The 21,161-nt window shown below is 44.8% G+C and overlaps 1 protein-coding gene across 3 annotated transcripts in view; it reads left to right on the top strand.

Moving 5' to 3' along the window:
• Nucleotides 1–21,161, top strand: part of LOC139346521 (piezo-type mechanosensitive ion channel component 2-like) — a 51,641-nt gene that overhangs the window by 17,697 nt on the left and 12,783 nt on the right. For 2 of the 3 annotated variants that reach the window (XM_070985601.1, XM_070985600.1), the window contains exons 1-24: nucleotides 6,485–6,816; nucleotides 7,008–7,125; nucleotides 7,214–7,470; nucleotides 8,835–8,983; nucleotides 11,067–11,145; nucleotides 11,258–11,352; nucleotides 11,597–11,793; nucleotides 11,881–12,038; nucleotides 12,119–12,295; nucleotides 12,739–12,852; nucleotides 13,087–13,287; nucleotides 13,364–13,568; nucleotides 13,980–14,081; nucleotides 15,203–15,380; nucleotides 15,464–15,550; nucleotides 15,776–15,932; nucleotides 16,050–16,146; nucleotides 16,278–16,443; nucleotides 16,581–16,670; nucleotides 18,184–18,272; nucleotides 18,376–18,441; nucleotides 18,547–18,665; nucleotides 19,503–19,623; nucleotides 20,470–20,541. In XM_070985601.1, the coding sequence (XP_070841702.1) occupies nucleotides 6,580–6,816; nucleotides 7,008–7,125; nucleotides 7,214–7,470; nucleotides 8,835–8,983; nucleotides 11,067–11,145; nucleotides 11,258–11,352; nucleotides 11,597–11,793; nucleotides 11,881–12,038; nucleotides 12,119–12,295; nucleotides 12,739–12,852; nucleotides 13,087–13,287; nucleotides 13,364–13,568; nucleotides 13,980–14,081; nucleotides 15,203–15,380; nucleotides 15,464–15,550; nucleotides 15,776–15,932; nucleotides 16,050–16,146; nucleotides 16,278–16,443; nucleotides 16,581–16,670; nucleotides 18,184–18,272; nucleotides 18,376–18,441; nucleotides 18,547–18,665; nucleotides 19,503–19,623; nucleotides 20,470–20,541 (3,331 nt within the window). In that variant the 5' untranslated portion in view covers nucleotides 6,485–6,579. Of the gene's footprint in view, nucleotides 1–510; nucleotides 725–3,455; nucleotides 3,604–4,206; nucleotides 4,381–4,498; nucleotides 4,608–6,427; nucleotides 6,817–7,007; nucleotides 7,126–7,213; nucleotides 7,471–8,834; nucleotides 8,984–11,066; nucleotides 11,146–11,257; nucleotides 11,353–11,596; nucleotides 11,794–11,880; nucleotides 12,039–12,118; nucleotides 12,296–12,738; nucleotides 12,853–13,086; nucleotides 13,288–13,363; nucleotides 13,569–13,979; nucleotides 14,082–15,202; nucleotides 15,381–15,463; nucleotides 15,551–15,775; nucleotides 15,933–16,049; nucleotides 16,147–16,277; nucleotides 16,444–16,580; nucleotides 16,671–18,183; nucleotides 18,273–18,375; nucleotides 18,442–18,546; nucleotides 18,666–19,502; nucleotides 19,624–20,469; nucleotides 20,542–21,161 lie in introns of those variants that run through there. The other variant, XM_070985602.1, reaches the window with a different exon arrangement.

Here is a 21,161-nt window from a genome sequence, read left to right as displayed (position 1 = left end):
CATTCTGGAGATGTGGTGGCATCAGACTATGTAAACATGTGCTCAGCTCCTTCCTGGGGGATCCTGAGTTTTTTCCAGACCGGGTGGGATATACACCGATCAGGCCTGGCATTATGACCACCTGCCTAATATTGTGTTGGTCCCCCTTTTGCTGCCAAAACAGCCCTTGACCCATTGAGGCATGGACTCCACTAGACCCCTGAAGGTGTATTGTAGTATCTGGCACCAAGATGTTAGCAGCAGATCTTTCAGTGCACGTGAAGTGTCCTTCAGTGCACGTGAAGTGGCCTTCAGTGCACGTGAAGTGTCCTTCTGTGCACGTGAAGTGTCCTTCTGTGCGCATGAACGTGAAGTGTCCTGAACCTCAGCAAACTGAATAGTTAGACTGTAAAGCACTTTGGTGGAACTGGACCAGACTCAGGTTGGACTGAAAGAGGAGGTGCTGCTTGTTGAAGAGAAGGTAATCTCTTTGTCTCTCTTCTCCTCCCCTTACTTCCTCTCCACCTCCAGGTATCATCTTCCCCTCTCTCTCCTCCCTGCTCTACCTCCTCTGTTTCCAGGTGTTGTGTACCTGGTGGGCATGGTTAGGTCAGGTCCCGCCCCTCCTCTTCAGGTGTGTGTCTGTGATGTCACTGGTCTACTCCTCCTCCCATTTCTTGCTCCTCTACTGCTACCAGTTGCCCTCGCTGCAGGAGGCATGGCCTCCCAACCGCACTTCTGCCAGGTAACACACCTACACTAGGGGCCCGTAAAACTAGGATAAGGGATTAAGCCAGGATATGTTGGTGATCCTGGCTCACCTTATCCGTGATCCGGTTGCACAAAAGCAGGATAGCGGAAAGTGGGAAATGTTATGGGATGAGTTACCATGGAGATTTATTCTGTGGAGCTTCGCCTGCTCCAGACCAGGCGAAGCTCCAGGATCTATTGAATCTCATCCCTTATCTCAGTCAGCATCATCACAAACAGAAACCAGCAGTTATTCCACTGAGCACTACACACTGTTCTCACATCCAACCTGATCCACGTCATCATTTACACATTAACACAAAACATGAGCAGCATTCATTTCAGTTTGAAGTCATTTCATTAATGTCAATCATTGTAGATCAATGATGATTTTAGATGATGCTGCAACCATCAGATAGACAGTTTCCCATAGACTATATATAAAATACACATCCAATATAAATATAAATACACATCAAAGAGTAACATGATGTTCCTTTATTGAATCAGGATAAATCAAAGCATCAGTTCTTTCCAAACTGAAGTCACACAGTGACTCTACAAGATAGAAAGCACACAATCAAAGCATATTATACGTACGGAAGCAACCGCTTCGCGTCGGACGGTTCACGCCTCCGCGTCGTCCATTTATATCTGATAATGAACACCTCGAAGGGCATTATCCCGCTTATACCATGGTCACTTAAGAAAGAAATACATATTAAATCAATTATTAATACGTTAATGTTGTTTTTTACCGTTAAAATCACAAGTTTTTCACAAGAAGCTGCTGAGTGGACTATTTAATATCTCTCGTTGTGACGCATTGCCAAGGTAACCGGCTCTGGCCACAGAACCTGCAGCTCGGTCGGCCGCAGCTGTTATTTTAGGCCTAATTAGTGGAGGGAAGTGAGATGATTGCTTAACGTTATGTTATGTGATACACGCCTGCGAATATTCTCATTCATCCAGGTCATTGTAAGCTTCAGGGCATTCAATCGTTCACAACTGGACTTTGTCAGTTTGTCTTGGAAGATGTTTCGCCTCTCATCCGAGCAGGCTTCATCAGTTCATGCGCATCAGACGAGATAGGACAGCCAAGACAAACTGACAAAGTCCATTTGCGAACGATTGAATGTCCTGAAGGTTACATGATACAAATATCATTTCAGAGGGCGAGTGCACCTCTGACCGCTTGTGTGTGCAGAGGATGATGCGACATTTTGTTTAAAGAATCAAAGTCCACAGATAGTTTCCTAAATCGTTTTTATTGCAAGAAATATTATCCACCATTCACTCTGATCATTAAATGTGTATCAAGCAAGTAAGTCTATCCTAAATCGTTTTCATAAATATTATCCACCATTCACTCCGTATCAAGCGAGTTAAGTAAGCAAGAGAGAAAGACAGGCGACGAACTAATGTTTTGCCGTTGTGATAAATAAACTAATTTAGAACAATCAGGCTATTAGACCGGAACTTTTTTATAGGTGTCCTATAACACTTTTTAACGGACACCCTGCAGCCAATCAGAATCGAGTATTCACCCAGACCATGGTATAACAAGGAGTTATACAGTCTGATGGAGTTACATTTACACAATTTCACTTACAATTACAGCTGATTCATAATCAGAGTTCAACTACATTTTCAGAGATGTTAATCAACTATTTGAATTGTAATTGTGATATTTCAGCGGAGCACTCAGTGGGTATTTGTGCATTCAGGCAGTCTGTGATACTTCGCCACGCTTTCTCTCATTGTTCTCTAACTGTGGCGGTGTTGCCTTTGTTTTTAATTTGGTCCTTCGCCTCCTCGTAAGCCTCCATGAGGACTTCTGCCTCTGACGGGGAAAAGTACGCTGCTCTAGTTGCCATGGTGAATCGGTGAATCTGTGATCGATGGCGGGGTCTATTTGAGGAAGCTGCATGCACACACTGATCCAGGATAGGTTTCAGCTGGCTTGTTGAATCTGTGTCTGCTCATCCTGTTTTGGTCTTTGTGCAACCGATTAAGCCTGGACGCTCATGTTTTGGATTGGTTGAGCTCAGCTCAGTCACTTATCCTGGATGTCTTAATCCTAGTTTTGTGCAACGGGCCCCAGGTAACACACCTCTATCATAATACACTTCCAACAGTAACACATCTCTGTCTCACAGTGACACTCACAGATACAGATAAAAATGAGGAGATAGGAAGGAGGAGATAAGAAGGAAAGTAGGAGGTCGAGAGATAAAGGATGAAGTAAAGAAGGAATGGACGAAGTAAAGATGAGGAGGTGGAGAAGGAAAGGAGGAAAAGAGGCGTGGGAGAAAAGGAGGCGTAACCTGTGGTAGGAGGAGTGAGTTGAATGCTTGTGTTTTATAATTCCAGGGTCACGTAAACACAGACTCTTCATAACAACACTTTGCTGTAAAGCAGCAGTGTCTGCCTTCAGGAAACAGCAGGTCTGGGGTCAGTTATCAGTGTTGTTCTGCTGCCCCCTGCTGGCTGTCTCACTGTACCTCAGTCACTCTGTGCTGCAGTCACAGTCAATGACAGCAGCGCGAATGGGACGGGTATTGATGACACGTTTTGCTGATATTGCTTGTGATGTAACGAGGTGTGTACTTTTGATGGTTGGACCTTCGTTCATATGTTAGACATGTAGTGTGATATGTTTTCATATTACTATGTAATGTCCTGTCCTGTCCATGTCCTGCCCCCCTTGGCTGTTTCCTCTGCAGTGTGTTTGGCCTGGTCTCAGTGGTCTCGGTGGACTGTGCTGCCCCCTGGAAGCTGCAGGTGAACTCTGACCTCAGCTGGTTTCACTTCAGCAGTCCTCTTGTGCTGCTGCTGCTGTACAACACTGTGGCCAGTCTGTGGAGGAACCAGGTGATGTCACTGAACACATGATGACATCATACAACATGATGATGTCACACAGCATTTTACCATGATCTGCCATGACACTGCACACATGCTGTCAACATACAGTAACACTGTCTCTGTATGATTTTAGCTGGTTATGATGTCACAGTGCACCACGATTTCATGTGATGTCACTGCACGATGTCATGATTCAGCAGAAGGAAACAAGGGAGGAAAAAAGGAAACATCGGGGTAGAGAAGGAAGCCAAATTTTATACTTGCTTTATCCTGATTTTCCTAGGATGGTCAAGGCATGACCCACCTTACACTGCCTCTGGCTAGTACTCGCTGCCTTCATTGTTTACATTGATTAAGGTTATGCATGGGTGATAATTGGTTAGGGTTAGGGTAAGATAGCCAATCACAGGCAGCGTAAGGTGGGTCATGCCTTGGCCATTCTGAATGATGCTAGAAGGGACCAAAAACTATTGTTAAGTTGCGATATCAACACAATTTACTGTATAACAGTTATGATGTCACTACTCACTCAGCTGATACACAAATGTTTTCCCGATGAGTCGAGTTCCTCAGATCGTTTCAGCTGACGGGTGTCACATGTTTCTGCAGCTGATCGAAAGCAATGGTTTCCGGGATGTTGAGAGGGTGGAGTCTGAGATCAGTGAGAGCTGTGACATCATCACCAAAACTAGCAACTTGAGTGATGAGGTCAACACTGACATCACGGCAGAGAGGCGGAGGGAGCTGTGGAGGAGAGCTCACGATCGAGCTGAGTGCAGAGACGTATGGAAACACAAAATATCTTGCTGTCATCTCCGAAAATGATGACACATTTTAATGTATGAGATTTCAATGAATTTGCATCATGTGTTAGTTTAAGGTGACATCTGTGTCTCTCTAGACGCTAGTGTCATCGGCCAGCCCCTCTGACTCCTCTGCCCCGCCCACCCAGAGCACAGCCTTGGGATTGGATCTTTACTCTGCGCCTCACTACTCTCTCAGCCAATCAGGTGAGTTTGTGGTTTGAATCCCAGCAGAGCTGTCAGTCTGAACAGTCTGAAGAGGTCACACTGATTTTAGATTTTAGTATTTCAGCATGCGTTTCACATCAACCAGCAGAGGTGCAGGAGATTTTTGAGTCAGAGCTTTTATCATTTTCATCCTACAGCTGTTATGTCACTTTGTTGTCAGTTTGGTTATTCTGAAAGTTAGCATTTAAATATTGAATATGTGATCATTTTATTGAAATACATGTTTACGGAGAGAATTTCAGATGGTTTAGTCCCTGTTGATGGCCTCTAAAAAAGTTTCTCATTGCCAAGGTGTCACACAAGAAACATCTCATGATGGGTAAAAGCAAAGAGCTCTCACAAGACCTCTGCAACCTCACTGTTGCAAAACACAGTGACAGCATTGGTTACAGACAAATTTTTACATTTCTGAAAGTTCCAGTGAGCACCTTCGGCACCTTCATTATCTGGAAGTGGCAAGAACATCATTTCACCTTAAATGGGCCATGACCAGGTACCCCTTCCAAGATTCCTGACAGAGGAGTCAAAAGAATAATCCGAAGAGTTGTCCAAGAGCCAAGGACCACTTGAGGAGAGCTTCAGAAAGACCTGGAATCAGCAGGTATACTTTAGTAATGCACTCAACCTCCATGGCTTCTATGCACGCTCACCACGCAAGAATTCACTACTGAAGAAAAAACGTGTTGAGGCTTGATTGAAGTTTGCTGCACAACATTTGGACAAGCCGATGAAATACTGGGAGAATACAGTCTGGTCAGATGAGACCAAAATGGAACTTTTTGGATGTCACAGCACACACCATGTCTGGAGGAGAGATGGCACCGCGCATCACCCCAAAAACACCATGTCAACAATGAAGTTTGGAGGTGGGAACATCCTGGTGTGGGGTTGTTTTTCAGCACATGGTTCATATAATTGAAGGACGAATGAATGGAGAAATGTACAGAGACATTCTTGACAATAATTTGCTGCCATCTGCTGGATGCTGAAGCTGAAGCGAGGGTGGGCATTTCAGCAAGACAATGATCCCAAACACACGGCCAAGGAAACTGTCTCTCTCTCACACTGCTTCTTTATTGATTCCAGTTTGGGAAATTATTCTTTTGCAGTTGCAATTTAAACATACAGGCAGACACAAATATTTTGTGTCATAATGATATAATATAAAAAAATATAACTAAATATATATAAACAAGAATCACACCTGAGCAATGCATGCGACCAGTGTCTTCATACAGGAGGCGTTTTGACGCTGTCATTACCAACAAAGGCTTTTCCACCAAGTGTTAAATCGTTTCCGTGTTCAACACTTTTTGCTGTGTCATTCCACTTTATTTATTATTGGTGGATTACTTGGGTTGCTGTATATACAATTTATACAAGTACTGTTGTCAATATGGATAATAATTTAGAAATCTACATCAGGGAGATATAAGTGCTTTAAAGGCAGCTGGACTTGTTTGTGGTTCTAGAAGATTTTTCTCCTCTCATCCAGGAGGCTCCTTCAGCTCTCACTGATGCTGAGTCCCTGGCATTGATCCTCTTGCAGGATTGTTCACACCTTGGAGGCTGTTCAGGTCACATGTGATTCGTTGACCCACCCTTTCATCATGTGAGTCATTAGGGTCACGTGAGTCATGGTGTGAATGGGGAGGGATCTCACGACTGCATCGTAAGTCCAGTTGCCCTTTAAAGCACTTAGAAGCACCACGAACTGGATGAACGTGAATATCCACATGAACACGTGGTGTTACGCCACTTGACCCTGATTCTCTTCTGTCTGCTGTTTGATGCTGCAGACACGTTAGAGACGTGTGTCTTTGAAGGAGATGGATGGGAGGAAGAGGATGATGAAGAGGAGGTGAGGAGTAGGGGCGAGGAGGGAGTTGGTGCTGCCGCCATTGCGTTCAGCTTCCTCCTCAAACAGAGTTACATCTGTGCTCTGATCGCAATGATGGCCTGGTCCATCACTTACGTGTCCTGGCTGACATGTGTCCTGCTGCTCTGGTCATGTGTCCTCTGGATGATGCGAGAGCGTCGCCGGTACACGCTCATGTCATCACCGTGGCTGGTCGCCTATGGCAACCTGTTGGTCATCTTGCAGTACGTCTACAGCTTCCCCTCCATCCAAGAAGTCCCCGGACTGTTCCCCAAAAAAGATGATCCCTGCAGGGAGCTCGCATCCAAGGTACTGCAGTACCAGTACTGTGAATACTATCACTAGTACTGAGACTGAAACAGTTCTTACTGCCAGTACTTTTACTATCTGAGTGTAATGATATAACACATATATATGATATGACACATACACATATATGATATAACACACTGATGGTGTGTGAGCTGTAAACTGACGTCACACTGTCGGTGTTATTGCAGCTGTTGTGTCTGTTGACCTTCTGGCTGCTGCTGCATCAGGCGCTGACTGAGAAGAGAGACAGACACAAAGACAGACAGGCAGACACACAGCTGTCTGCCATCACTGTTCACATGGAAGGTAAGACACCTGTCTCACTGACCAGTCACCTGGCTGTCAGATGGCCACCTGTCTCACTGACCAGTCACCTGTCTGTTGTGTCATCCAGAGGAGCAGAGGGCAGAGGAGGATCTGCAGAAGAAGGAGGAGCAGGAGGAGGTGTCCTATGAAAAGGTGCTGCTCCTGCAGAGAGAAGGAGGAGGAGTTAAGATGGAGGCTCTGGTTGCCATAGTCACCAGGATGTTTGTTAAATACTGGATCTACGTCTGTGGCACGATGTTCTTCTTCGTCAGTTTTGAGGGGAAAATTGTCCTCTATAAAGTCATCTACATGGTCATGTTCCTCTGCTGCGTCGCCCTCTACCAGGTAATACTGCACATTCTACAAGTACTACTACTGTCTGTCTGTCTTATCGTCTGACTGTCTTACTGTCCAATCCTGTGTTTGAGTTGTGTTGGTGGGCAGGGCCACATCTTCAGTTGGATCGCTGATTGGATGCCTCAGGTTGTTCTGGCTTTGATAGGACCTAATTTACAGCATCTGCCTGTCTTTGGCGATATGACCTAAAGTTAAATCACAAATTTTGTTTTTCAGGTGATGGTATGATATCACAGTAGTGCAAAAATAAAACTGATACTCCACTGAAAACATGATCCTACCTCTTTTCACTCTGTTTTATCAAGTACATTTCATGCAGCAGAGGAGGCTTTCCTGTAACAATGGACCAGCTGAGCCTATGCTGCAGTATGAAGCGTGGCGCTAACGTTAGCTCTGGCTATGGGGATGACACAAAAAGCTACGTGAAAACAGCATTTTGCCTTCATAGTGACAGAGACAGCAAAGATATGACAGGAAAGAGGGCAGAGAGAGGATGACATGCAGCAAATGAGCCGCAGGTGGGATTGCAACCCGTGGCCACTGCAGAGGACTGACGGCCTCAATACATGGGGTGCACACCTTACCAACTGAGCTATGGGGTGCCCTGCTGCTCTGGGTCTTCAACTGGCTTCAGATGAGGCTGAATGATCACACAGATTCTCTGACTGCCCCTCAATATTTAACAGTCCCACGCTGCTCTAGCCTGTGGAGCTACAATAGACAATGCTAGCCACATTAGCCGCAAAATGTGCTAACGTCAATTCAACAGGCTGACAGTAAAGTATCCTGAAAATGTCAAAGCTTACAGGTTCTAAGTTTGAAGACTGTTTCGACCCATCCTTGAGCTTCAGTTTTGAAGTGACTTCTGCTTCGTATTGACCCTCAAAGAGTGAAATGATTGGCACACAAATAACATGAGAACTGTTAGCCTCAGAGTTTTCCAGTAATTGTTGTTGTTTCCATCAAGTTAATCCACTGGGTCTCCTCTTCCTCACATTGTGATGGTAGATGAAGATTTTTGTGTTAGTTCTTGCAGCCAACAACAGAGAAATAAGTGTCTGTTGGTTGTAATGTTACCTTCCACATTTCCACGTTACTGCAGTCAGTGTTATTGTGAGGAAAATAGTAGCTAGCGGATGTAACTCCAGTTCTATGAGTACTTATGGAACTCTCTACCTGCATGTTATCACACCTGCTGTAAAGAACATTATTTTCAATATGCTAAAACTTTAATCACAGCGATGATGGTATTGCAAAAGCGAGTCATGGCAGAACGTGACAATGGTGACGAAACTGTCATACAGTCCACACCTAACCTGTCTGTCTGTCTCTACCTGTTTGTCTCTCTATAGCTGAACTACGAGCGCTGGCGTGCCTTGCTCAGGGGTTTCTGGGTAGGTGTGGTGGTTTACTCAATGCTGGTTCTCATTCTGGTCTACACCTTCCAGTTCCCCTCATCCCCCCACACCTGGCGCTATTACACTGGACTCAGCACTCACAGGTACATACAAGTAGATACAGATACACACAGGTACATTCATTTACACACAAGTAAGCACAGCATCACAATCAAGATCTGCTTTACCGACCAAGTATGGGGAAACACACAAGGAATAAACAATGTACACTGAAATTTACAAATGAATGTACCTGTTAGAAACTGTTGATTATTGGCTGATAAATGTCCAATCAGAGGATGTTTTCATGTCAGTGTCTGACTGCTAACTGTCCATCAAGGCTGACGGCTGCTGGGAACAAGCTGTTTCTGTCTGGTTCTTTTGGCGTTCAGTGATCTGTAGCCCCTACCAGAGGACAGGAGTTGGAACAGATGGTCTCCAGGATGTGAGGTGTCTGCAGTGATGCTTCCTGTCTGTTCCTCAGTCTGGAGGTGTGTCAGTCCTGAATGGAGGCAGGTTGGCGCCAATGATGTTCTCAGAAGTCCTTACAGTCCCTTGTAGTCTGTTCTTGTCCCGTTTGGTGACACACCCAAACCAGACGATGAGGGATGTGCTTAAACAGAATGGATTATTCCTGTGTAGAACTGGGTCAGCAGCTGTAGAGGCAGGTTGAACTTGATGATTGAGGCTTTGCTTGAAGTCCACCTTAGGTCCTGGGAGATAGTGGATACAAGAAACCTGAACGTTTCCACAGCGTTGTTGAGGATGGTGATGTGGGCAGTGTTGAGGGTCTTCTCCTGAAGTCCACCATCATCTCCACAGTTTTGAGTGTGTTCAGCTCCTGGTTGTTCTGATGCACCAGAGGACCAGCTGTTCCACCTCTTGTCTGTATGCAGACCCAATGAGGGTTGTGTCGTCTGAAGACTTCAGGAGTTTAACAGACGGTTCTCCTGAGGTGCAGTCGTTGATGTAGAGGGAGAAGAGCAAGGGAGAGAGCACACATCCCTGAGGGCCTCCAGTGCTGATGATTCATGGTTAATGGTTCTGGATGGGATTTTCCCCAGTCTCACCTGCTGCTTCCTGTCTGTCAGAAAGTTTGTTATCCACTGACAGGTGGAGGCTGACAGTGAGCTGGGTGAGTTTTGAGTGGGGGATTTCTGGGATGATTGTGTTTCATTGTACAGTTGACCCTGTGTTGACCATTAAAACTGAAACTGAACTGAAACACACAGACATTAAGGTACAGACAGGTGCATACAAAAAAAAAGAGGCTCAAGACTCACTTTTTTAATCAGGCTTTCAATTGATATGTTTGATTTATCTCATTCCTTTAATCAGGATTCTTATCTTATCATATTTTAGCTCTATGTTTTAACGACATGTTTATTTACTATTTATTTCATTCACTCATTTTATTTATAGTTTATCTATAGTTTTCATTTCTAGTTTATTTACTATTTATTTCCTTCACTCATCTTATTTCATTCAATGCTCATGTTTTATATGTTGTATTATTTTACCCTATTTTATTTACTTTACTTATTGTCTTAATTCCAGTGTTTCCTCGGCGGGTCCTCCACACTGAGAGATGTGTCTGATCTGTTGCAGGGGGCGCTGTCCTCGGGCCCTCTTGGCCCGGCTGGTCGGGCGACTCCCTACCTTGGTGTGGGGTCCACCGGTCTGTCGGGCTCGGGTGGGCCTGGATGCGGGTGCCCCCTGTGCTCACAGTCCCTGATGTCTCTCGGTGTGGACGACCCCAAAGGTTGCATTCTCCTCAGTCATTAGTGCCGTGCCATGTCTCCCTACCCCTGCTATTGTCTGCAGTAAGAATGTGTGTGTGTGTGTGTGTGTGTGTGTGTGTGTGTGTGTGTGTGTGTGTGTGTGTGTGTGTGTGTGTGTGTGTGTGTGTGTGTGTGTGTGTGCGTGTGTGTGCATGTGTGTATGCATGTAGTTGAGGGTGGGTGTTTGTCATACGGAGGGTGGGAGGGATGGGTTTTTATTTTGATTTATATTGTTTTTTAACTCCTGTGAAGCACTTTGTGTTGCATTTTATTATGTATGAAAAGTGCTATATAAATAAAGTTTGATTTGATTTGATTTGATACAACTTCATACAGCTACACACAGATACACAGTGGTACATTCAGGTCCACCCTGGTACCTACTATGTCTCTCCTGTCTCTCCAGGCTGGAGGATGTTGGTTTGGAGAAGTTCTCAGTTCCTGTTCTCTTCACTAAGATCTTCATCCCTGCTGCTTTCCTCTTGGTACTTAAACACGTTTCTAGAGAGCTTCAGAGTCTGTCATGTAAAATGTGATGATTTCTCCCCTCTTCTCATCTTTGTTTTAGTATAGTTGACTGTTACCATTGTTTTGCAGGTGTGTATCATACACCTACATTACTTCCATGAGCCGTTCCTGCAGCTGACTGACCTTAAGACTGTGGTGGACACACACAACAGCACCATCACAAGGTAACACACAAACCTACCAGCAATTCAGTGGACACAGGTCACCTGAAATAAAGCCCACAACATCTGACTTACCCCTGTCCACTCACTGCCTAGATATCCTCTGCAGCTAGTCTCCACACCTCAGACCTGCAGTTGACCTGCAACTTTTCAGTTTAAATCTCACTGCGACTCTGCACTCCATACCTGAAGGAGGTGTGACTGTCCACTGATCCTTACTTGTGCCCACCTGCCTCTGTCTCTGCAGGTTGGTCCACTCTGACGGCAGCCTCTTTGACCTGTCAGTGGGTGGAGCTCCACAGCTCCTCCTACAGGAGGAGAAGAGAGGAGGACAGAGGACAAGAGAGGAGGACAAAGATGAGAGGTGGACAAAGGAGGAGGAGGGTGAGGAGGAGGAGTACCCCTATATGTTTGATAAGGAAACCCTGTCTGACCAAATAACAGGTAAGCACACTGCATTAACATGATAACACCTGTGATGAAGTCATTAAGTTTCAAACAGGAAACAGATTCCTGGTCTCTCCTCCTCAGTGCTGGTCTCTTGGAGATTAGTGGTGGATCGTCTCTCTGTTTTGTGCCTGCGCCTCCTCCTGTCCCTTCAGCGGCTACAGCACCTCCTCTGGTGGCTCCTGGAACTACACGTTGTCAAGATTGTGTCCACCTACATCATCTGGGTGTCTGTGAAGGAGGTGAGAGTCTGGTCTCTGAGCTGTAGACGGACTGTCTGTATGTCTGTTTATGTTTGCTTGACCTGTCTGTCTCTCTGCAGGTGTGTCTGTTTAACCTGCTGTTTGTACTGTGCATGGGCGTGGCTCTGCCCTGCAAGGCGTGGCGCCCCCTCCTCTCAGGAGTCTGTACAGTTTGGACCTGTGTGGTGACAGTCTGTAAGATGTTGTACCAACTCAATGTCGTCCAGCCAATCGGATACTCCTCGAACTGCACAATGGTAACCACAGCAACAGTACCATACCTGTATGTCTATTCCTCCCCCACCACTTGACATTTTAAAACTATACTTCCCATAATGCCTTGGGGATGTAAACAGGAAGTATAAAGTCATCATGGAGTCAGTTTTAGCCTGTATTTGATCATTCATCATTATGACAGATAATAATAACCTCTGGATGTTCAAGTCACACTGAACATGTCTTATCCAAGAAGGAGTATGTTGTGTTTTAAAGCATCTTCATGTCCTCCAGGAGTACAACAATTAACTTCCAGTTGTTGTTACAACACCTGCATGCCTGACCTCTCTCCCCCTTCACCCCAGCTTTGCCTCTCCCCCTTCAGCCGGGGGAGGCAGCTCACAGTTTGAAATCATTTGATCTAAAGCGACCTCACAGATACTGCAGCATGGTAATGTTTTCATTTTTGTCTGTCTCTCTGTAGCCAGTTAACTCCAGTGCCGACCTCTCTCGCTCTGTGTTGTACTCTGGGCCAGTTGACCCTGCCCAGTGGGTGGGGCTTCGCAAGACAGATGAAAAACTGCTTGATTATCTGAGGGTGAGGAGTGATATAAAAAAAGACATCACAATCAGTCTCACTTTAATTTGTGTTTGTGCTGTCGCACAGTTGGCTCTGATTACTTAGCATCGTGCTAACCTGTCTCTACAGTTTAACCTGGTAATGTTAGCGCAGTTAGCTCTAATTATTTAGCATCATGCTAACCTGTCTCCCCACTATCACCAGATGATGTTAGCTCTGATAACTTAGCACCACGTTAACCTTTCTCTACAGTATAACCTGATGATGTTGGCACTGTTAGCCTTCGAGGTGACTGTTTACAGACACCAGGAGCTCTACCGTCTCCGTCATAACAAAGTCCCGCCACCTACCAGGACGCTGTTTCATGACATTACCAGGCGTCACCTTGACGACAGTGTCCTGAGCTGTGTTAAGTACTTCCTCAACTACTTCTTCTACAAGTTTGGACTGGAGGTGAGATGCACACGTTAGCATAGCTAGAAGCTAACCTCTTCCTGCTTATTAACATTCCCACATTCCTCATCCTCAGACTTGCTTCCTGTTGGCTGTGAATGTGATTGGTCAGCGAATGGATCTCTTTGCTGTAGGCCACGCCATTGGCCTCATCACTGTCCTATCACGTCGCAGCCGGAGGCGCATCGCCTCAGTGTGGCCCAAGTACTGCTACTTTCTGTCAGGGCTGTTATGTTTCCAGTACCTGCTGTGTATTGGATTCCCTCCTGCTGCCTGTAAAGGTACAACACTCACCTAATGGCATTATGTTGGGAATTTTTACTCCACAATAATATTTAGAAAACATATTAGCAAACTCATAAAGGCTTTTGTGCTGAAAAGATTGAAGGGGATGTTGGAAGTTCCCCAGGCTTTACATCTTTGTGCTAAGCTAGCTAAATATGTACTAGACCTCTCTGTACACAGAGATGAAACTGATTTCTGTATTTGTGATTGAAACTAAATATTTAGAATTTAGACCAGAAATCTCGGATTTAACCAGAAAAACTGAAAAAAGCATTTTGTAAAACCAATTTAAACTTTTTTTTTTTTTTTTTTTTTTGTAAAACACAAAACTGGAAAAAGTCAAATTTTTTTCATGAAAACATAAATTTCTTGAAGAACATGATCAATTCATGTTTTTGTATTTTCAGATTATCCCTGGAGACCTCCGTCCTCCAACATGGACTCCAACGTGGTCAAGTGGCTATTTCTCCCTGATCACCTGACACCACCGAACTCACTCTTCCTCCTCTGTAAGATCATCATCTTCATCATTATCATTGATGATCATTGAAACCTTAACAATGACAAACTTGTTACTTCCTCAATATATTCTAACTACACAAAGAAATATTTTGAGAACATCATGTAGATTTAACATTTTGCTTTCTCACAGTAACAACTAAAAATTCATTACACCTGCTCCCAGAGCTGGTTTTACTTAGTTAATACGTTATTATCGAGAGGATAAGTAAGTCTTCCAGAGGTGGAAGGTCAAGACCTCATCGACAGGGTCCTCCAGATTTTCCCCTTTTAACCCCACTACCTGCTTGATAAGATAACCACCCGAGGGTCCGAGACATTTGGCTACATTTGATGACAACACAGTCATCAGATGTTCTGGTACCAAGTTCACCGATGAATCCTCTTGTGCTTGAACATGGTGTTTGTTATAGATAACCCATGAGTAGCACAGAAGTCCATTAACATCACCACTCAGGTGCAGAACAGGCAAGCCTCCTCCACGTCTCTCCGTCAACAGGGTTAGGGTAAACCCATCTGAGTGTTGAAGTCCCCCAACAGACCTATGGAGGCACCAGGACTCCTGTCAGAGACTCCAACAAGGCCGAATACTCTCAACTGCCGTTTGCCACATGGGTACAAACTAGGGGTGGGCGAAATGGCCAAAATCTTTGATCAATTAAAAAAATGCTTTAAAACAACCATACTGTGTCATACTTAATCACATTTTATTATTTTCTTCTGTTATTTGAAACCTCCATACAAACAAAAACAGCCTCCATGTTTTCTTGTCTGTCTTGTTCTGTGGCAGCTTAGAGGTGCAGAACCACCAGCAACTGTCATCTCACATCATGTGAGAACAAGACATGCAGTCCTGGATACACACACACACACACACACACACACACACACACACACACACACACACGTGTGTGTATACAATTTATTTATGCAATGTTTTTGTAAGCAATCCTCGAATTTCTGGTTTCTGGTTTTATACAAAAGTTCTGCAAGAGGAAATTTGGGATTTGATCAAAACATTTTGTAATATCCAAAATTCAGAGTTAGAGCTAAAAATGTGTAATGCATGTTTACTGACTGTTTCTTGTGTTTTATTGTCGTGATCTTTCAGATGACTTCTTCCTGCTCCTCGCGGCCTCTCTGCAGCTGCAGGTGTTTGAGGAGGAGCTTCAGTCGTCAGTTCAGAGCCTCGCAGGAGACAACAGTGAGCTGGTGGGAGATGACGGCCAGGTGTCAGATCTAATCAGACGACTCCACCTCAACACCGTCCCTGATTTCATGATGTGCAGGTAAACCCCACCCACTGCCCACCTGTCTGTTTCCTTGCCTGTCTGTCTCTGTCTATTAACCTGTCTAACCTGTATATATGCAGGTCTTACCTGGACATGATGAAGGTTATCATCTTCAGCTACATGTTCTGGTTCGTTCTCACCATCATCTTCATCACTGGGACCACCAGGTGAGTGGGCAGAGCCATAGGTACCTGAATTAAAATTTCTAACACCACTGTTCCTCAGAGCAGAAGCACAGGAGACCAAAATGTTTGTAAGACCTGAAGATTCAGGATTCAGTCAGTTGATTGAGATCACACTTGATTTTTTTGTTAAACCTGTAAAGTCACTTTAAATTGTTGCTCATTGTACTGAAAAGTTACCTGGTGACATGTTTTTACTCCCTGTTCCAGGATTAGTATCTTCTGTATGGGTTACCTGGTGGCCTGTTTCTACTTCCTGTTGGTGGGCGGAGACCTGCTGCTGAAACCAGTCAGATCCATCTTGGTGTACTGGGACTGTCTGATTGGCTACAACGTGTTTGTCATCACCATGAAGAATATTCTGTCGGTAAGATGCATCATCATCACACAGTCATTCATATAGATAAAATATACTGTGTCTCTCCTCTGTCTCTCTCTCACTCCCTCTGTCTGTCTGTCTGTCTGTCTGTCTGTCTGTGTCCAGATCCTGGCCTGTGGCTTCATTAAGTCATTGGTGTTCAATCACTGTTGGCTGATTCAGCTCTTCAGTTTGGCCTGCACCATCAAAGGATACACTAAGCGTATGTAAACTGTCTGTCTGTCTGTCTGCCTGTCTGTCTGTCTACCTGTCTGTCTGTCTACCTGTCTGCTTACCTCTCTGCCTGCCCATCTTTTGTTTGTGTGTTGTTCATGTACGGGTCACTTCCTGCAGCGGAGCAGCAGAGCAGTAAACAGTGCGAATTGCCAAGCGACGAGGCTGGGATCATCTGGGACGGGGTCTGTTTCTGTTTCCTGTTGCTTCAGAGGAGAGTCTTCAGGAGTCACTACTTCCTGTATGTGGTCCTGGACCTGCGAAATACTCAGCTTCTGGCCTCCAGGTACACAGTGCAACACACATAAACACACATGCACTAACACGCACATTCAGTCATATGATGTTAGTGTGTGTGTGTGTGTGTGTGTGTGTGTGTGTGTGTGTGTGTGTGTGTGTGTATGTGTGTGCGCGGGCGTGCAGGGGGGCAGAGCTCTTCGAGGCATCCACAGTAAAAGCTGTCAGAGCAAGGCTAGAGGTGGAGAAGACGTCCATGGACCTGCTGAAAAGACAGTAAGATAGTCGAGTCCAGACTGAGTCTAAACAGGCTTGAGACCGAGACAAGTCTCAGTCAAATGCTCATGAGACTTTGGTAACTACAAGCAGTCAAGAGATGGAGTCAAGAATAAATCCAGACAGGCTCAAGACACAGAAAAGTCCATATCCAAACATCGGATTGTCCACAAGACCAGACAAGTCTGAGTCTAACGGGGCTTATGACTGAGATGACTCAATGTCAGAGGTGTGAGTCAAAACACTGAAAGACCCTCAAGACCAAAATGAGTCAAAACAGCAGCAGGGATGAGATGAGTCAAAAAAGTCGAAATAGTCGACACCCAGACAGGCCCTACACTGCAAAAAGTCATCTCTCAATAGCAAGAAAAAAACTGTGAAACAGTCTAATTGAAATAAATTTAGATCATTTTAAGTAAAAATATTACTTAAAACAAGCACAAGTGTTGCAGGTGAAATACAGCAACATAAAAACTGCCTGGTACCAAAATATGTCCTGTCAGACAAAAAACAAGCATATATTGCCTTGATTCCAGACATTTCATCTTAGATTTCGCTTGTAGTCCAAATGTCCTTAAAACTGAAACAAGTCTGAGTGAAAACCCCCACAGAACAGAGATACTCTAAGTCCATGTCACAATGACCATGAAGCCTATTGGTCTGAATATAAGACGACGCTTTTCCAGCAGCTGTCTTTTAAAGGTACAAAATACTTCTAAACCAAGAGCCGCCATTCCACAGCCAGGAGCACCAACCACCCAGGTCATATGAATGACCTTGAAAACGACCCCACAGAGGTTAAACACCTGAGACTCCCCACCAGGCATTTACAGCTGAAGAAGCCTCTTGGATGAGAGGTAAAATGTTCAAGTTCAGGTTTCTACAACCAAGTGCCCTTGATTCAGCCCCCCTTGGATAATCTAAGAGAAGAGAGTCCTCATCCATGAAGCCTTTGCTGCTGTAAAAATCAAACATGAAATACTTCTATTAAAGCCGAAGGTCAATCACACATTTGTGTAGTTTGTTCAGCAGCCACAAACTGGCTCAGTCAGAACAGGACGGAGGCCGAGAGGAGTCCAAGTCAAAGCAAGACTGAGACTTTGAGGTGAGTCTGGGTGAAAACACAGAGACCGACACAGGTTTGAGAGTGAGACGAGTCAAACTACAAAAAAACCACAACTCACTTTGAACAGAGGATTGAGTCTGAGTCACAACACCAGCAAGGCTGATTCAGGCCTGACTCTGAACATCCATGAGACAGATGAAGGAGACAGAACTCATTCAACAGCCGCGACTTGACTCAAAGATCTGGACTTTGACATGTTTAAACATCAGGTGTCGAGCTGCTTCACATTGTTTGTCAAATTTTGTCTGTCAAATCCTTGACCGTGTGTTACCCGACACACCTGTCCTGTGTTGTCTTGAAATGCTGGACACCTGAATGAGACCTGGGAGCTGTGAAACAAGGCTGGACTGACCTTTGAACCACTTCCTGCCTCTGTGTTTCCTTCAGGATGGAGAGGATTAAATCTCGACAGCAGAAGTTCCGCAGAGGAAAGGAGAAAATGTTGAGTTTGACCCAAGACAGCTTCCATACTGATGGTCTGTAAACAAACAGCGGTTGCCATGGTAACAGTGTGAAATTCCCATAGTCAATCGGAGTGAATTGATTTCGTTTATTGTCATGTATTGATTTGATTTGTAGGTCAAGAAAACAAGAAGGGGCAGCGGCAGAAGGAGTGGTGGAGACCGTGGGTAAACCACACCTCCAGTGAGTCACATGACCTCTGACATCATCACTCTGATGTAGAGCCATTTTTTTCCTGCACTTTTTGGTCTTTCTAAGTAACTGTCTGACCTGTCTGTCTGTCTTCAGTGGTGAGGAGTGGTGACTACTACCTGTTTGAGACAGATAGTGAGGAGGAGGAGGAGGAGGAAAAGAAGGAGGGAGAGGAGAAGAAGGAGGAGGAGCTACCTGAGAAATCAGCCTTCCAGGTGAGTCTCCAGAAACTCCTCACATTCATAAAGACCTGTAACCTGTGACAAGGGTTGAGGATATGAAGTGGTCTTAACCCCTTTGGGAACCAGTGTCTCAACTCCGTCTACAAACAGAGGAAGCTGGTTTTGACTTCTGGAGCTGTCGGCGGTTTCACAAGGTCCTCATCAGAAGATTACATTTGCAATGTAATGGTAATGAAACCAGAGTCAGCTCTTCTTTGTATACCTCCACTCCCTTAAGGCACACTAGTGACTGTTTAAGAGAGATGATGTTTAATTAACATTTAGTTTGCTGATCGTTTACTGTAAATTAAGATATTGCTCTAAAGACCACGTTGGCAGCCCCAACAACCCTCTATGCAGCCTGAGAGCCAAAAACTCGTAGCTGGTTAATCCCGTTAATCTGATCACACAGTGAAACCCAAAGGCGTCTCAGAGAGACTTCAGTCAGAGAATCAAACCTGAAACAATGGAAGGACAAACACAGGATTCTGAAAAGTGGAGGCTGGAGGACAGATGAGGTCAAAATACTGTCCCACCAGAGTCTCCAGAAGAGATCCAGTTCTCCCTGAGTGGATTCTTTATGCCTGAAGAGCTCTGCTGGAGGGATGAACAACACTGTTTCTAGATATTCCCATAAATAGACGTTTTGATGATGGTGAACAAAAGACATCTGTACCACACATCTGACGTGTCTTCCAGAAAGAAGAGCTTGGGACTCATGTAGACCTGTGACACTGAACAGAGCGCTCAGAGTTCAGATCGAAGGAGAAAATTGTCATTTTTACCTTCGGACTCAAACCAATGAAATGATGTTTTCTGTCTGTTTGTCAGTTTGTTTATCACGCCTGGATAACAGACTCCAGAACAGCCATGAGAGCTCGAAGCAACCAAAAGAAACAGTGGAAGAAGAACTCCACTGAACGAAGGAACAGGAAAGAGGACAAGAGAGGAGGTGAGGAGGAGAAGAGATTCCGTTTAGGAGCAGGAGAACAGAGGAGCTGCTGTCCTCATGCAGACCGATGTGTTTTCTGCCTCTCACAGCGCCCCCTCTTGGACTCCTCCAGCAGGAGTTGGCAGGGTGTTCAGGTCGAGATCACTCCTTAAAGTTTTGTAGATCACAAACTCTATTGTAATGACAGCAGACAGGATGGATCTGCTTGACATATTTCTGAATGAAAGTGCTTAAAAATGGAAATCTTTATTAGTCTTTATGATAATCTTCATAGTTTTTATCTTTTTATCACACTGTTCTGTGCAGGTTTAGTGAAGAGGCACCACCACACTGATGGAGGCTTGTTTACAATTACAATTACAGTTAGTCATTAGCAACGTACATATGAATTCACACACCGATGGCGCAGCACTGGGGGCAGTTTTGGGGTTCAGTATCTTGCCCAAGGATACTTCCAGCATAATATGCCATATTATGGTTTATCCTTAAACTATAAAAGCAATAAGGAATGGGAAGACCCCAAGACCTGAGAGGCTGAATGCCTCTGCACTCCATCCAAAAGAACTGAAGGCGCTTTTCAGTTGAGAAGTGAAACATCTTCACGAATCTGCAGCCAGTCCATCTTCCTTTGACTCCAGATGTCCTTGAAGAATTTAGTATTTCATGAGATCTTTTGAAATGTTACCTACCCGAAATACAAACATCAGTTTTTGCTCTGTGTAATGACAGGAAGTCACTCGAACAGTGTTTATGTTATCCAGACAAAGGAAATGCCAAGTTGTGTGTCATCTGCATATCAGTGTCACCTGAGCAGAGCAGCTAACTGTGACTCCTCCACCTGTTCAGCAGCTGGAGTTATAGAAGTGACGGAGGAGCCAGAGGAGGACAGACCGGAGGAGGAGGAGGAGGAGGGCCCAGGTAGGGGGTCGACCACCTGGTTCGTGTGTGTGTGTGTGTGTGTGTGTGTGTGTGTGTGTGTGTGTGTGTGTGTGTGTGTGTGTGCTCGACCGTAGATCGTTTGTGAGGGAAGACATTCCACTCTGTAACAGCACTGTGCAATCAGTGTTCTGTAGGTCCAACAGAATGAGGAGTCGCCCTCACATCCTCAGGTCAAACCTCTTTAATCAACAGGAGCTGAAGTCCAAACATCTCTTCCTGTCCAGTGTCTGTTCCACTAGCTTCTGTAAATCTGTGCAATAACTTCATCTGTCTTCAACATTGTGTTCTTGGAGTTCTTCCATATTCTGACACAAACCAGCTCCACTAGAGCAGCTGATTGAAGAAACTGAAACCTTCATGATTTCTACAGTAACTGCTTTGTGGACTTGGAAAAACTGGCCATGAAAAATTACCAGCAGGAGTATTTCCATCACGGGAACTCTGGTTTGATCCACATCCATCGAATCCATCAGCGGTGATCTCTGCTGTCTGAACACAATGTCTTACAACATTCAGTCCTCACTGTCCTGCTGCTATTTCTGGTCTGTGGGCTTATGGGAAATGGTGTTTACAAAAATGGTGCTAAAAACAAAATAAGA

This window comes from Chaetodon trifascialis, chromosome 18 (genome assembly GCF_039877785.1).
Source record: "Chaetodon trifascialis isolate fChaTrf1 chromosome 18, fChaTrf1.hap1, whole genome shotgun sequence".
Lineage (NCBI taxonomy): Eukaryota > Metazoa > Chordata > Actinopteri > Chaetodontiformes > Chaetodontidae > Chaetodon > Chaetodon trifascialis.
This window is presented reverse-complemented; position numbering and strand designations above follow the sequence as displayed.